Here is a 15,455-nt window from a genome sequence, read left to right as displayed (position 1 = left end):
CTGAAATATTCTAGACTTGAGCTCAGGGCCAGGCTTAACTGTAGGAGACTAACCTACATCTCTCCAGCCATATTCAGGTTAAGAAGGGGGGAGCTGGCAGAGGTGAAAGTAAGCTGGTATGGTACAGCATACCAGCAAGAGTCAGTATGCCGTGCCAGACCAGACTGGCTTCACCAGGCTGGCGATTTAAAGGGCCAAGGGCGCCCTGCAGTGGCTGGAGCCCTGGGCCCTTTAAATCGCCCCTGAGCCCCCAGCTGCCTCTGCAGCTGGTAGCTCTGGGGGTGATTTAAAGGGCCCTGGTATTTAAAGGCCACATCCCCTGCTCAGGATTCTGGCATACCAGTACATCCTTTGTTACTTTCACCCCTGGGAGTGGGGAAAAAAGTTTTGCCCATTTTTAACATGGTGAGAGAGCCATGGCACCTCCTCTCTCTCTCCCCAAGAGAGATGATGCAGAAACAGCTGGCCCTTTCCATAGCAAATTTGTCACACAGCTCTTTCATGGCAAGCCCACGCTTTGCTGGACTTCAGCATATTCTACTGTAAAATGAGAGTATGGCCCATTAGGAAACCTAGCGAGTGCATCTACTGCAGAACACATGCATAAGGTGATCTGCAAGAGGGGCTGAGCCCTCTTTTTCTCGCTCTATAGAGAAGGCCTGACAGTGTTTCTGCCTCTCCCATCCCTAAAAAGGGGGAGGGGGGCATTCTGCAGAGGTGCCCTTTTTTGTGTATTAGACTGCAAGGAGGAGCAAGTCTGCACCAGCCCTAGAGTTTAAGCTGTCTAACATTTTCCATTATACCTCTTGTTTTCATTTGTTTATAACATCATCAAACTAACCCCTCAGGCTGAAGTTCCCCCAACTGGTCACTGCCATTGGTTAATTTTTTTTTAAAAAATTGTCATCCTTTCAGAATTAGGTTTAAAAATCTTCCCACTTCCTCTTAATATATGTAGAAGTTTTAAACTCCCTTGAGCATCACCCTCCCTTGGTGGAGGAGCATGACAGTTGGGCCAGGGGCTAATCATGCACTCAGAGGTGCTGCTTCATATCCTCATGAACAGCTGTGATCAAGTTAGAGGCTGCAGAAATTTACCATTTGCACATGCTCAGTAGAACTTGCTAGACACTTGCTCTTAGTTTCCTGGGCATTCTAAGTGCACTGAGCTGGCTCCCAACCCCACTGAGCCTCCTGCATCATTACCAAGCAGCTGCACAGATTAGTGCAATATTATTTTTCCACCATATCCTTTGGCTGAGGGAAAGGGGGGCAGGGTTGCGAGCCTGGAGAAGACTGAGTTCTAATCACAGCTCTTCCAGGGACTGGAATTAGTTGTGTGCACTGCACAGCCCAGCCCTGATTACAGAGCAAGATCTCCTAGTGCTAGCTGAAGTGACAGGGCAGGAACATTCTCCTCTATACCCATTTTGCAAGCCTGGGAGATCTAGAGCTCAAATATGGCAGATCCCAGAATCCTTCACATAACCATATTGCCTCTCAGAATGAATGTGCCAAATCTATGTGCTGGACTGTGAGGTCTACCATGGGACTGATTCCTGCATATCCAACATCACAAAATGCTGGAGGATGCAATAAAGAATGGACACCATATAAATGCAAAGAATAGTTAAACACAGCACTTAGACACTTTAACCACTAGGCCACCCTCCCCTCCCCGAGCCAGGAATAGAAGTCAGGAGTTCCGCTTCTCAGCATTCTACTGTCTAGCACAGAGCTGTGCAGCCCACTGGTCCAGCATGTTTCCTCCCCTTTAGGGGCTCACACCACAACCTGAGACTCCCCAGCGCTGTCTGAAGAACAGACTTATCAGAGGATCATTGCCCCTGGTGGCAGGAATGGTATCACACCCTCCACACAGACAAGGGCCTCTCATTTAACTGCAGCCTATAGGTTTCCCTTCATAGTGTGATGTGGCTGTGTTTGCCCCCAGTTTTCATAATGGCTTTATTTCTGTATACAGTATAAAAGCATATGGAATAGAAGGTAGTACAGCACTGTGCAGAGTGATATCATCTGAGCCATTCTTCATAGGTCAGTTCAGCCAAAGGACAGCTAGCACCACCTATGAAGGGAGGAGCTAAGGGCCCGTGGGGGAAAGTACTGAAGAAAGAAAGAGAACAAAAAAATCTATTGAATTTTAAACCATCCTAGAGGAGAATTTCAAACAACCTACTGACAGGCTCCGGCTCTGTTCAACCTGTATCAGCATTGCTCTGAAGGCTTATGGAATTTATTTCTTTTCAATAGCACACTGTGGTTTGAGCCCCATTGAGTTCTACTGGAGCTGGCCAAAGGGGAGGGGGTGATCCTCACACACCCAGATTATCACCTGCCACCACAGAAATGTACTCCTCCAGCAAAGGGGTGCCAAAGCGGAGGGACGGACTGAGCCCCTGGCATCAGAGAATGTCCTAATCTGGACACCGACACAGCAAATGGTATGAGGCTCTCAACCAGGCACGCAGGGCTGCATTATCTCTACGGGGCCCTTCAGTCGAGCGTGCAGTCCCTGGGAAGAACAACAAGTCTTTCCGTTTGCGATAATGGAGCCAGGGTGTTTGCAGCTGGTGCAGTGGGAGCCTGCAGGCTCTGTGTTGGTGGTTCAGTCATTGCCTGGGGATCTGCTCTGATGAGGCTGGGCAGGTCTACAGGGACAGAGCAATAAGAGTGGATTAATGTGCGGTCTCTCTTCCACCCCTGATGGTAGCTCGCAGTCTTGGTACAGACTCCAGCTCCTCACCTGGGACACCAGCCCAATAACTGCAGTCTGGGGGAGGGGGGGCATGCTTTCCTCCTCCAGAACCCACCCAACCGCAGCCACTTCAACAAATGGGAGCCGGCCCCCATTCTGAAAACTTACCAGTTTGCTCCCCACTCTGGGGAAGGAGCTAGCCCCTCCCATGGCTCGCAGTGCACGGCTACAGTCTGTTTGTAGCACACTTGCTCCAGGAGAGCTAGCACAGGTATGTCTCCTTGAGCTGGGAATCGCCCCCCAGCTCCAAGTGCAGATTGGCATGCAGCATGTGCGGGTAGAGGGATGAGAGTCCTACTGCCCCAAAGTGCCAGCAAGGCCCTCCCCCAGGGTCCTCCAGCCCCACCTAGCTGCTAAGCCCCTCCCTCTGAGCAGTTCTGTTGAGTCCTGGCACTGGGTTCTACCAGCCTCCTAGCGCTGGTTGGGAATTGGTATGCATGACTTTCCAATGGAAAATACAGTTCTTGAAACTTTTCCGTTTTCCCTTGTGAAAATGTAAGTGAAATATTTCATTTCTGCTCAGTTCAAATCAAATCAGAATATTTCAGTTTTGAACTGACCAAAAATGTTTAGTTCTGTAGCAATTCAATAAAACATCAAACTGTATTTACATATCGTGGCACATTGCCTTATGGGAGTGGTAGTTCTGGCCCCTTTCTCTCCCATAGGCTGGGCTGCCGGAGCACTACATCTCCCATAAGGCATGAATTTCACACTAACCAAGCTGCGTGGTGGCTCATGGGAGTCACATGACTGGGTGCATTGTGGGAGATGTAATCTGATTAGGGAGCCTAGCCCCCAGTGAGGACAAGTGACCCCCCCACAAGGCCATGCGCTACTGTAAGGAAATATAGTTTAATGTTGAAATGACTCAGAATGAAGCATTTTGCTGTGGGGAAAGTTGAAAAGTTTTGCTTTGTTCAATAACACTAAAACATAATGTTTAGACCTTGCTGTTCCATGGGAAATTCCAACCTTTTGTCCCATTTCAGGACCAAACCAAACCAAAGGTAGAGATGGAAATTCCCAAATTCGCTCAGCTCCCCTTTGTGAGCCTCTCTCCAAGGGCATTTTCCCCCTGATAAGTCCTCCCCAGATTTAGGACAGTTGCACGTTGCTGAGTGAGAAACTCAGGCTCTATGCTGGCAGCAGCAGCTGCTGGGTCCCTAGCACTGAGTAAGGCAGCAGGTGGACTTGCCCTCAAAGAGCAGGTGAAGACAGAGAGGTGTTAACGCACATGCAAGAACATGTGAAATGAGCAACTAGAAGAGCCCAGACTGACCAAGGGCCAGTCCCTTTCTGCATCTTGCAAGGATTTCACAGGACTCTTAAGAGGGACTAGACCTTTATCTGGCTACCAAGGGTATCCAGATGTATCATCAGCAATGACAAACATTTGGGAAGGGAGACCAAAGCTCCTGTCTCAGGGAGTAAGCCGGTCTCCAACTGCTGGAGACCAAGATGAGACCCAGTATGGTGGGGAGATTACATCACCTCTGCCTGTTGTTAGGTTCTTACACCTTCCTCCGAAACAACTGGCTCTGGCCACTAATGTTCTGATGAGCACCCAGCTGCTGGGTGGTCCCAGACCTTCCCAGTTCCCACTGCAACCATCCTTGCCTTGTGGAAATCTCCAGAGTTCCTGTTCTTCCCATGTCCCAGGAGAAATGGACTCAGAAAGGAAGTCCCTCCAAGTACTGCCTTGATCCTCCACTCTGTTGGTGTTACTAGGCATAAATCTAGGCCTCAGTGAACCAAAGCTCCTCCATGTTGAACTCTACTTGATCTAGAAAGCTAGGAGCTGTGAAATTAAATGTGTAACAGTAAGTTATCAGTTGCAGCACAGCTCAAACCGGTCTAAAGCCGTAGTGATAAGGCCTGTGCACCTTTAGCAGGAGGACAAGATAACTTGCAGAAGGAAAACTTACTAACGAGCTGCCGCGGCCAAGATTACTTAATGCACCTGTGCTTACATAACTGCTACAGGGGGAGGAAGGTGGGGGGGAGAAAGAAGAAAGAGAAAAAAATAACTTATTAAAAGGGAAAAGCCGCTTGTGTAGGTGTGCTTGATCTGAGGCATCAGTCTCCTTGCACCGCTTTGAGATCTCAAATAAACTTTGTTTGCTTCTCCACCCTTATGTGTTTATTGGCGCAAAGTACACCGGGCAACGAACCCCGCTGTTGCCCCCCTTGGGCACTTTGTGTCGGCAACAACTCCACTCATCCATCTCCCCATCTGCCTTTGCTTGCCTTGTGATCACCAGGCCTCCAAGGAGGATTTAGACTTACCTGGCAGCCTGTCCCCCCTAGAATTGCCTCCTGGCATACTGCCGACGATGTTTGTCATCAACTCGCTCCAGGTACCAGGTGCCAGGGAACAGGTCGTCCTTAGAGCCCTGGGGAGTGTGGTTCACTGCAGAGAGGAACGGGATTGAAGCATGGGTGCTGCAGCTGTGGGGCAGGATCCCTTTGTGCTGGGGCTGTAAGCAACCTGGCAGCATTGCCACAGGGAGAGGGGCAGCTGCTGGAAGTGTCACCCTGAGGTCTGGATCTCCCTGCAGGCTCCCAGCGCAGCCCTGGCTGGGATGAGGTGATCTGAAAGCTACAACTGGGAACAGCTGCCAGGTCTCCTGACTTCCAGGCCTGGGCTCCAGCTGCTGGCCCCCGTTGCCTGAAAATACACTACTGGGGAGCTGGAAGGCGCTCTTGCCTGGCCAGACTGACTCCAGAAAGCTCCAGCCAGCCAGCTCTCCAGCACAGACACTAGGTGATGGATGCAGCACATCTGAACTCAGTGGGGCTCCCAGCAGGTGAGGGCCCCAAATGATCCTCCAGAGCCTTGGCCAGCACCTCCACTCAGTGGCTGTGGGAGAGGTGGGAGTCCCATGCTCCCCCAGCAGGGAAAAAGGGTACCCAGGCAGAAGAGACCTTGTTTCCTTGGACTTAGTTTGTACGGAATCAAAAGAAGAAGGAGGGCCAGTGGTAAGGGAGCATTGCCAGGTAATTAACGAGGGGATGTATGTGTCCAGCTGTTCACGGTGGTTTAACAAGGGGGCCAATGTCTACTGCAGAATTAGGATATCAGTAGGAATTTCTCCAGCGTGCCGGGGACACTGAATCAGATGCCAGGCTGGGCAAAGAGACACCTGCCCTTTTCCTGGCAGAACCAGCTCTAGGCAACAGCAAACCAAGCACGTGCTTGGGGCAGCACATTTTCAGGGGTGGCATTCCGGACATCTTTCCCCCAGCCCCAATTCAGGCGGCAAAAGCCTAGAGCTGGCCCTGGCAGTGCACGGGGGCTCCCTGGGGCTGCTGTGGTTCACGCTCTGGGGGAGCAGTGCCACACCTTTTGGCTGGGCAGGGCAGGCTCCAAGTAGAGGGCACACAGGCTGGGGGCCACCCATGGGGCACACGGAGCCGCCTGCAGGTGCTGCAGGGTGGCTGCCCCCCAGCACCGCAGCTGGGGCTGGGCAAAGCAGCCCGAGTTGCCCAGGGACTGCAGCAGCGTGGCCAGGAGCAGCAGCAGCAGCACCAGGACCATAGAAGGAGGTGCGCTGCCCTGTGGGGCCTGCGTCCCACTCTCTGGGGCTCGGGTCCCTCCGGGGCTACCCTGCCCCAGCGGTCCCCCAGCTCTGCCCTCCCAGGTCCCAGCCGACCCTGGAGGTGAGAGCCCTGGCTGAAAGGACCTTGGGCAGAGGTGCAGCCCAGGAGTCCCGCTGCTTACCTGACCTTGCCAGCACCGGACCGACTGAACGCAAGGGGGGAGCGGGCAGAGTCAACACTGGTTGGGGGAGCCCAGGCCTGGGGTGGCAGGGGGTGCGGTGCGGGGGGAGATCCCAGGGCTGGGCAGCAGGGGGTGTTGGTGGGGGGGGAGAGAGAGAGCCCAGGGCTGGGGTGGCAGGGAGTGTGGGTGGGGGAGGGCACTGGCGTGGGGGGAGAGCCCAGGGCTGGCTTGGGGAGCAGCCAAAATTTTTTTTTGCTTGGAGCAGCAAAAAACCTAGAGTCGGCCCTGTTTCCTGGTACTCCAAGGGTTTTCAGGCATGTCCCTAGAGGGGACCATGTGTGGTTCCATGTGTATTGTCTGCCAGTGACTTCCAGCTGCCCCAGCTCACTGACGTGCAGTGTTGTTTCCTGGCTGGCCACCATGCAGACTCCACTTGGATTCACTACCCCCAAGCAGCAGCAAGGGCTTCCCAGTAATAGTTGCCATGGACAGGGGTCATGGGCCCGATCCGCACCCTCCTCCACTCCCACCCCCCTCTTTGAGAGGAGCTGGAGGTGCTCAGCATGACTGAAAATCAGGCCTCTTTCTGAGGTGCCTACACGTGGATTTAGGGACCCAACATTAGGAAGTCCAGCCCCACTGAGGTGTCAGCACCAGATTGCTGGCTGCAGCTGGCCGCTGGGCCCTCTAACTGTGCTCCCTCACCCAGGTGATGGCTTTCCTCTCTCTGCTTCATGATCTCTGCAAACTCCTCTGGGGGGACACGCTTTCGGGCATCCAGGCGAGTCTGCAGGTCGGAGAGGCTGGAGACCAGCTTATCCAGGGGGGAACCTGGCAAAGAGAAAGCCTGGTGAGAGAGAGGGCCAGTCAGGGCCAGGGAAGCTGAGGGTGCCCAAGGGATCCTTAACCAATGAACACTGCCCCATCAGGTCGCAGCTCCCCTGCAGGAGACTGGTGTCCAGGTAATTCCCCCTGCAGGCCAAGGCTGTCACCACAGGCCCTGTACACCATCTGCCTCCTTCCCCAGGTGGGCAAAGCCATTCAGAAGCCAACAAAGAATCCCTAATGAATCTCACCTCACCCCACTGTATGGTGGCCTGAGCTCCAATCTCAGCACCCAGCTCAGGATGAGGGTGGGAGTCCAGCATGGACAGTGTCCCTAGGGCTTTCTGCAGTCACACTGTGATTCAGGTTACATTCCAATCTCAGTCAGCCACTGAGGGGCTCAGAATAAACTCACAGACACACACCCTATGGGCAAGCAACCCCCTAACTGCCCCCCCTTGCCCCGGGTTCGTGCACCTGCCTCTGGAGCAGCGGGTGGTGGCCGCTGTCACAGTCAAGACTGGCTGCATCCTTGGTCGGGTTTGCTGTGGCAGTTCCAGGGTCCCCCTTTACTACCACTCACTGGAAGGCAACCCCCCAAAACCTGTTCAACATGGAACCTCCAAGCAACAACCCTCAGACTCCCTCTGCTAACCCCAGCAGCAGCAGAGTCTGGTCTTTGCAGCCAGTACACAGCTCCGTGGGGGGTTGTCCAGGCCCACTCTCCACCCCGCACCTTGCACTGTCTGCTCCTGTACTCAGGATATTTACAACCACGCCTGGGCTGGGGGCTCAGGAGCTCCCCAGGATGAGGGCTGGGGTGGGAACTGAAGCCTCGTCCCCAGGCCAGAGCAGGCAGGATGAGCCTCCACAGCCATCACTGCCACCTAAGGCATCCGATGGCTGACGAGCGAGGGGAGCGAATAGGAAGGGACTCACCTGGGGCAGCATCCTTCGAGACACGCATGGAAAACAAGCTTGCAGCCAACCCCGAGCCATAGGAGAATGCCCCAATCCTGGAGCCAGCTAGCTGCTGAGCAGAGTATCTGTGGCAATTCAAACCAAGCTGTCAGTGGAGAACATCTGTGCTAAAGGCCAGAGGCCCCAAATCCTGGGAGCTACCTACACGGCCTGGCAAACTGATGTCCCAGGGGCAGTGTGTGGGCTGTAGGTGAGCTACTCTGACCTGGGACATGCTGGAAATCAGAGATTTTATTTTAAATCAGTGGGGGGCAACCAGAAATGGCCCCCGGGCTAAACCTAGGCTGTACCTCCCTAAAATAGAAACAATCCCCCTGCGTGACAGCAGGCAACCCCAGGAAGCAGGCAGGAGAGTTTTGCCTCCTGCTTCTGTTGCTGGCGTTAAGGTCTGTGGGGTCCAGGTGAGGAACAGAAGCAGGGTTTGAAGTTGCGAGTGGGCACCACTGCGGGCTGATTTGGTGATGACTAGTGAGGTAAGGGAGCATCACCTGTGTCTGAGCAGCCCGGACATCAGATCTCCAGCTATTGCGGGGAGAAACTGTCTCCAGGCTTTCCATACCAGCAGGCTCCCTGACGTGGGGCCTAGAAGGATCAAGTTCAGACATGCCTCGAGACAGCAGCGGGAAGAGCATGCACCAGGAGCCAAGATACCCTGGTGATGGGTGTGACAGGAAAACCAGCGGCTAGATGAGCAGCACACAGGGAGCATTAGTGTGCATGGCAGTCCCTGCTGAGAGCAGGGAGACCAGGGGACGCTGCTGTGTCTTGGGCAGAACTAGGAGTTGTGGGGAAGAATGTGTACTAAGGGACACGCACAGGCAGGCTCTGCAAAGCACAGTTAGCACTATCATCCTTGGAGTGCACGAGGGCCCACCTGCAGGAGCAGGGTCTACCCCACCCCGAGAGCGGCTGAGTCTTTTCTTTCCCTTCTGCCTCTAACACACACTGGGTTTGGTGAAAAGGCAACTCTATGCATGGAACGAAATAAAAAGACTTTTAATGTTGCAAAGTGAAGCACTGAAAGGGAAAAACCCACAGACCGATCATGGCAGAGAAAAGGTCACTGTGCAACCTGGAATGTGCCCCCTTTTCATGCCAAGCCCTCCTGCTGGGGAGTAACTGCGGGTCAGGAGAAGGTTGTAAGAACAAATATTTTATAATGGCAAAGGCAACACCCCCCTCATACACACACATACCCACTCAACCATGTGCCCATCGACACACATGCACGACTGAGCATACACCCCCCCCCGCTGCTCTCAAACATGCACACATGCTCACACACACACCTGCCTGTTTGCATGCATGCACACATATGCAGCCACCCGCTTAGGTGCACATGCACACACACACCACACAACTGCCCACTCACACGCACAAATACATCCACATGTGCACACACAAGCCTAACCACTCACATGCACACACATGCACAGAGCTTTGGTACCCAAGTGGCTAAATCATTTTTGATCCAGTTTTTTAAAAAAATGGAACCTCAGGCAGAGACTAGTCCTGGAAAAATCACAGCTCTTCTGTCAGACTCCCCCCATCGTGGCTCAGTAACTGAGAAAGGCCCTTTAGATGAGGAGTAACTACTGCTCAGCACAAAGGCTGCAGGCTCAGATGCCAACTGCAAGTCAGTTTTGTGCCCAACCCCCTGACTTGTTCTCTGCTGGGCTGTGGGAGTCCCAAGGCCTGGGCACACAGGGGTGGGGCAGGGCTTGGTGGAAAGGGGTGGTTGGAGCTGGCACTCACTGTGCGAGGAGGGAGGCGAGGCAGCCGTACATGGACGGGGTGTACATGTTGCCGTTGCGAGAGGAGAGGAGCAGCGAGGGCTTGGTTTTCTGGCTGAACATTTCCAGGCTAGCTTTCTGAAAGGCCTTCTCCACATCCTTGTCGGAGTAGGTGTCTTCCAGCTTCACCCCCCTGGGAAGAGGGAGGAGGAGGTTCACTGGTGGGTTAAACAACCGGGAGGACCAACTGCGCTGGGAAAATGCACCAGTTGCCCAGCACGAATCCCCTCTGGCAATCCATCTCCCCACAGCGAGCCATATGGATAGCAGCAAGGGTCAATGGCTGGCAGCTCTGCAAATATCTGCTAGGGAAGTGCCGCCGGCCTGAAGTCCTGCAGCCCTGTCTACTCATATTGCACCCTGCTTGAATTTGCACAGTCCCTACTGGGGAACTGCTCCCCTTCCTGGACAGTCACAGCCCCCGGAAGAGAATCTCACCTGCCTGATGGACCATGGCTCCAGCTAGCGAAATCTCACACTCCCCGGAGCCCGGCTAGAAAGTCTTGAGCCCCTCAAACAGCTGCTGCTCCCATACCCGCTTTGTGTTTTCATTTTTAACAATCGAGCTGGGCGACATGACGCTCATCATGCCTTTGTCAGACAAGGACCTGGACAGCCTCATGCCAGTCACTCAGTAGGGATGCAGAGCAGCAAGGAGCACTCAGTGTTATCTGGGGAGACGCCTGCAGCTGGCATTAGAGAAACCTCAATACCCCGACACAGAATTGTCATTTACCAAACAGCTACCATCCCCCCATGGAAATCTGAGCCACTGCAAACGCCCACAGGCTCTCTAGGGACACCTCTATGCCCCACGAGGTCATGGCCCCATGGGAAATCTCACCTGCCGTAGCACTAGTACAGCTCCCAGACAGCAAACAATTCCATCAAGGCTGGGAGTGCAGACCCATCACTTGGGGTGAAATGCAGTTGGGATGGTGGCATTCTCCCAAACCCAGGAAATTCAGAAGGAAGGGTAAAGTCAAACAAATCCAAACACATTACGGTCTGGAAATGCAGCTAGGCACCCAAACAGCCTGAACTCTGCCCCGTCTTGGCCTCTCCCCAGACAGTGATCCCTTGGACACAGGCTGCACTTGAATGTGTTATTTTAACAGCGGAACTAAATCTCTCTGCATCAGCAAAAACCTTAACTCTGCCCCGTGCTGGTGATACAAGAACCGTAGGTGACACATGTGGCAATTACCTACATATCCTAGCCAAGCTTGACTGAGTTGCGTTGAAGCATTTTAGGAGTTCACTGTATTAAAAATGCAAATATTCATGTATTCCTGGAGGATTGTCTGAAACATCTCTAGGAGGGAGCCGGGACTAATGCAAACCCTGGCAGCGTTCTGATCTTCAAGGGACTCTTTGAAACAATGGGCCAGACAAGGCTGAACTTTTAGTTGAGTAGGTTTCCCAGGAAATACTTGTGGAGTGAGGCAACTTCTCATCTCTGGCCCCTCTCTTAACTGTGCCCTCAGAAGTAACCCACTGTCTGCAGATCACCTGTTATAGAAGGACAAGATGAGAGGCCCCAGTTGGATAAAAGAGGCACTCACCGATGGACTTGTTTTCAGCCAAGGTGGTTATGGACTTATAACCATAGAGAAGCCACTTGGAGGGGCTTGAATGACTGTTTGCCTGGTAGAACCCTTGGTAGAGACAGGGGGTGATCTCTGGTGAGCTTATTAGCTTGAGTGTAGGTTCCTTTATTGTTTGCAATGTTTTCTCTGTAACACTTTTATCTTAATAATAAATGTGCTTGCTTAGAAAAAGGTAGGCAGTAACTCAGCTGTGAACAATTACACTGTTCAGAACCTCTGAGAAGACAAACAAAGCAGGTGTGCTTAGGCCGTCTGGCTTGCTGGGGGATTCACAGTGTAAGCAGGGAATGGTGCAGTCAGAAAAGACTCCAGTCAGGAGGGAGAGAAACACGTCTCCACCCCGGAGAGGTGACAGCTGGGGAGCAAGAAGCCTGAGAGTGGGTGCCCTGGCTGGACCACAGAAGGGGAATACGGGTGTAATTGCCCTGAACTGTCAGATCACACAAGTATGATTGAGGCTTTTTCATGTTTATTGACTCAGATATCTAAGGTTAAACTGATTTTAAAAGGCATGTAGGGTCCTTCTAGCTGTGTCAGTCCCAGGATATTAGAGAGACAAGGTGGTGAAGTCATATCGTTTATTGGACCAGCTTCCAAAAGGTATCACATCCCCCACCTTGTCTCTTTAAAAGCCCTATTGTTGTTTTTTTCCATTTTTGGCATCCCTTTTGTGAGATTGGGGTGTCTCAGCTGCACATACACATACCCTGCACAAACACACAAACACCCTAGCTCCCACCCCCAAAATCTGACCTCTCTGTTGAACAGAGCTGGTGCAATGGGCAGTTTTTGAAAAGCTATTTAGATTGATGGCCATGTTTTGTCTCTATTTTTCATAACTGAAAGACTGTCACAAAGAATTTGCCCCATTTCAAAATGGCTCCCACCTCCATTTGTTCTCAATAGGACTGAAACTATGGCGGCACTCAGGGAAGATGGCGCTCCCCCAGGATGTGAGGCGTTGGAGGCACTTCAGTCCTACTGAGGACAGTAGGAGATAGCAGACATTTTGAAAAAGGGCAGTTCGTGGACTTCTCTAGTAGACCTCTAACCTTCAACTAGGGTGACCAGATATCCCAATTTTATAGGGACAGTTCCGATATTTGGGGCTTTGTCTTATATAGTTGCCCATTTCCCACCCCTCATCCTGATTTTTCACACTTGCTACCTGGTCACCCTACCTTCAGCCTCTGCGGAAGGAGAAACCTTCAGTTATGAAGAATGATGGGGGGAAATGATCATGAATCCAATTATTTGCCTTCCTCTGCAGCGTGGGTCACGGGTCTCTTGCAGGTTTAAACTAGTGTAGATGGTGGATTCCCTATAACCTGAAGTCTTTAAACCATGATCTGAGAACTTCAGTAACTCAGCCAGAGGCTAGAGGTCTGTTACATGAGCGGGTGGGTGAGGTTCTGTGGCCTGCCGCGTGCAGGAGATCAGACTAAATGATCACCATTGTCCCTCCTGGCCTTAAAGTCTATACACTGGAGCCTGTGCACAAGATTCCAGGGCATTTAAACTCCAAGGTAAATTTGAAGAGTCGGTGTTCTTCTGTTACTGAGATTATTAGGGGCAAAAAAGTCTGGTATAAAATTAAAAATACCTCCTTTAAGAAATGTGATTCTTAAACTAATAGAGTGCCGTGTAAATTCTCTGAAAGTTCATTCAGCTCTCAGAGAGCAGCTGCTCCAGGGATGGGAGGAACTGCTTTATTTTCATTCATAATGAAAAGGTTGAATCCATGCTTTCAGTGCACAGCTCTGCTCAGGCTTCATTACTGAGTTGCTACCGTTGCTTCCCCGGCAAACAACAATCCTTAGCTCTTCAGTAACAATCCTCGTCTCTCAGTAGAGAAGCACCTCCCAAAGAATCATTTAATCCTGTTTGCGATCCAGCCAATTTGCCACAATGCCTGCAAAACACCCGGCGTGGCTAGGCAGTTGGAGTGCTGAGACCCCTGCCCGCCATACTGACCATCACCGTCTCACTGTCTCCTTCTGCTCCCCTGACTGTGTCTGCCTCTTGTCCTTTGTCTCATACTTAGACTGGAAACTCTTTGGAACAGCTCTTTGTTCCATGTCTGTGCGGCACCTGGCACAGTGGGGTCCTGGTCCATAAATGGTGATCTCTCAGTGCTGCTGCTACATTCTTGTCCACTGACTCTGGCTCTGTGGTCACACCCATAGTGGCCAAAATGCACTCAGCGCTCCCCAAAACCTTGACACAGCAAACAGCAGAGAGCCATGTTCCGCCTGACCACAGGCATCCCCTGCTACAGGGCTCACCCCCCTCTGAATGCCTGCAGCTCTCATGCGACCTTGCCCCAGCCCCACCCTCCATGTACCAGCCTCCACAGCTTACAGAGCCAAGTGCCCACAGACCCTCACACCAAAATGCTGCCTGCCATAATGCATCAGCCCCTGCCAGAGGGGTAACATGTACCCTGATGCCCATCACCCTGCCAGGACACCCTTCGCATTCCCATCACCTAGCACCCTTGCTAAGGAAATCACACACTCACCCCAAACATCCTCCCACAATAACCTCTCCCTGAGCATCCACAGCGCTCCAAGGAAAAAACAGGCCCCACCAAGATGCTCCTAGTGTGGCCTAGTGGCTGAAGCATGAGACTGGAACTCAGAGGACTGGGTTCTATTCCTGGCCCTGCCACTGGCCTGCTGGTTAAGTCACTTTCCCTTTTGGGGCCTCAGTTTTCCCATCTGTAAAATTGGGAGAATACTGCTGAACTGCTCTGCAGAAGACAAGTGCTAACTAAAAACTGGATATTGTTATCAACAGACATTGAAAAAGATCTGTCTCTGCAGAGTCCCTATGGGGGATGTGCCACAGATGTGTGGACCCTGCTCCAATTTCCTGCAGCCCCACTAACAGAATTGTCCCTCCATGGATGTTAGCAGCTCAGAGATTCTCACACCGCTGGCAGAGGCCACTCCTGTTCCGTAGCGCTCACCCACCTGAAGGCCTGCAGCCCTTTGTAGAGGCCGCTCTGCGTGTCAGGGTTGGGAGCTGCTAGGAAGTCGTTGAGCATCATTCGCCCCACAGACTTCTGCACCAGTTTGCAGAAGGGCGTGTGGAAGATCATGAACTGGAAGTCTTCCAGGGTAAAAGGTTTGTCCACCCCCACTGCAGCAGAACAGGAGACGGAAGACACCCATTAGAGACCCATCAACTCCACTCTGCACAGAAAGCCGCAGCACTGAAGGCAAAGACCCATAGATCTACCCCACACAGGGCAATGGGATGGGTGGGTGGGGAAGAGACCCACAGCCTTCCCATGCTGCATAAGGAGACACCAACAACCCCACGGATGCCAGAAATGGGGACAATATGGGGAGATATATTCACCCTTTACTAAATTAGGGCAGGAGAGTCCCTCATAGCTCTCTGGCGCAGAGTCTCACCCTTCCTGCACAGGCGCTACCTTGAAAAGGGACTGGCCCCTGGAGCTGGAAGGGCTCTCTCGATCCAGCAAACCACGGGTGCTGCAGACCCGGCTGTCGCTGCCTGGGCTCAGCCTGGCAGTTCTGGGGCAGCGGGCTGGTTACAATGGCTATTCAGCCCATGTCCACACAGCCAGGCGCTCACGCCTTCCTCCAATCGGGAACGCCCTCATGGCTCTGGCATGCTGCCACCTGCAAGCCCCCCAGGCACAGAGCCCTGGATGGGTCACAGCAGGGAAACACGGGTTTTAAAAGGATTTAAACTCTCCTCAGATGGAGGAAACA

General features: G+C 52.6%; 1 protein-coding gene across 1 annotated transcript in view; it reads right to left on the bottom strand.

Annotated features, from left to right (window-relative positions):
• Positions 1-267: 267 nt before the first annotated feature.
• Positions 268-15,455, bottom strand: part of HMGCS2 (3-hydroxy-3-methylglutaryl-CoA synthase 2) — a 29,754-nt gene continuing 14,566 nt past the window's right edge. Inside the window, exons 5-10 of the mRNA XM_050963272.1 lie at positions 14,685-14,853; positions 10,062-10,232; positions 8,265-8,371; positions 7,206-7,331; positions 5,066-5,189; positions 268-2,669 (exon numbers count right to left, since the gene is read on the bottom strand). Coding sequence (XP_050819229.1) covers positions 5,083-5,189; positions 7,206-7,331; positions 8,265-8,371; positions 10,062-10,232; positions 14,685-14,853 — 680 coding nt within the window. The 3' untranslated portion in view covers positions 268-2,669; positions 5,066-5,082. The remainder of the gene's footprint in view (positions 2,670-5,065; positions 5,190-7,205; positions 7,332-8,264; positions 8,372-10,061; positions 10,233-14,684; positions 14,854-15,455) is intronic.

This window comes from Gopherus flavomarginatus, chromosome 7, assembly GCF_025201925.1.
Source record: "Gopherus flavomarginatus isolate rGopFla2 chromosome 7, rGopFla2.mat.asm, whole genome shotgun sequence".
Lineage (NCBI taxonomy): Eukaryota > Metazoa > Chordata > Testudines > Testudinidae > Gopherus > Gopherus flavomarginatus.
The sequence above is the reverse complement of the archived record's forward strand: the minus strand, read 5'-3'. Positions and strand labels throughout refer to the sequence as shown.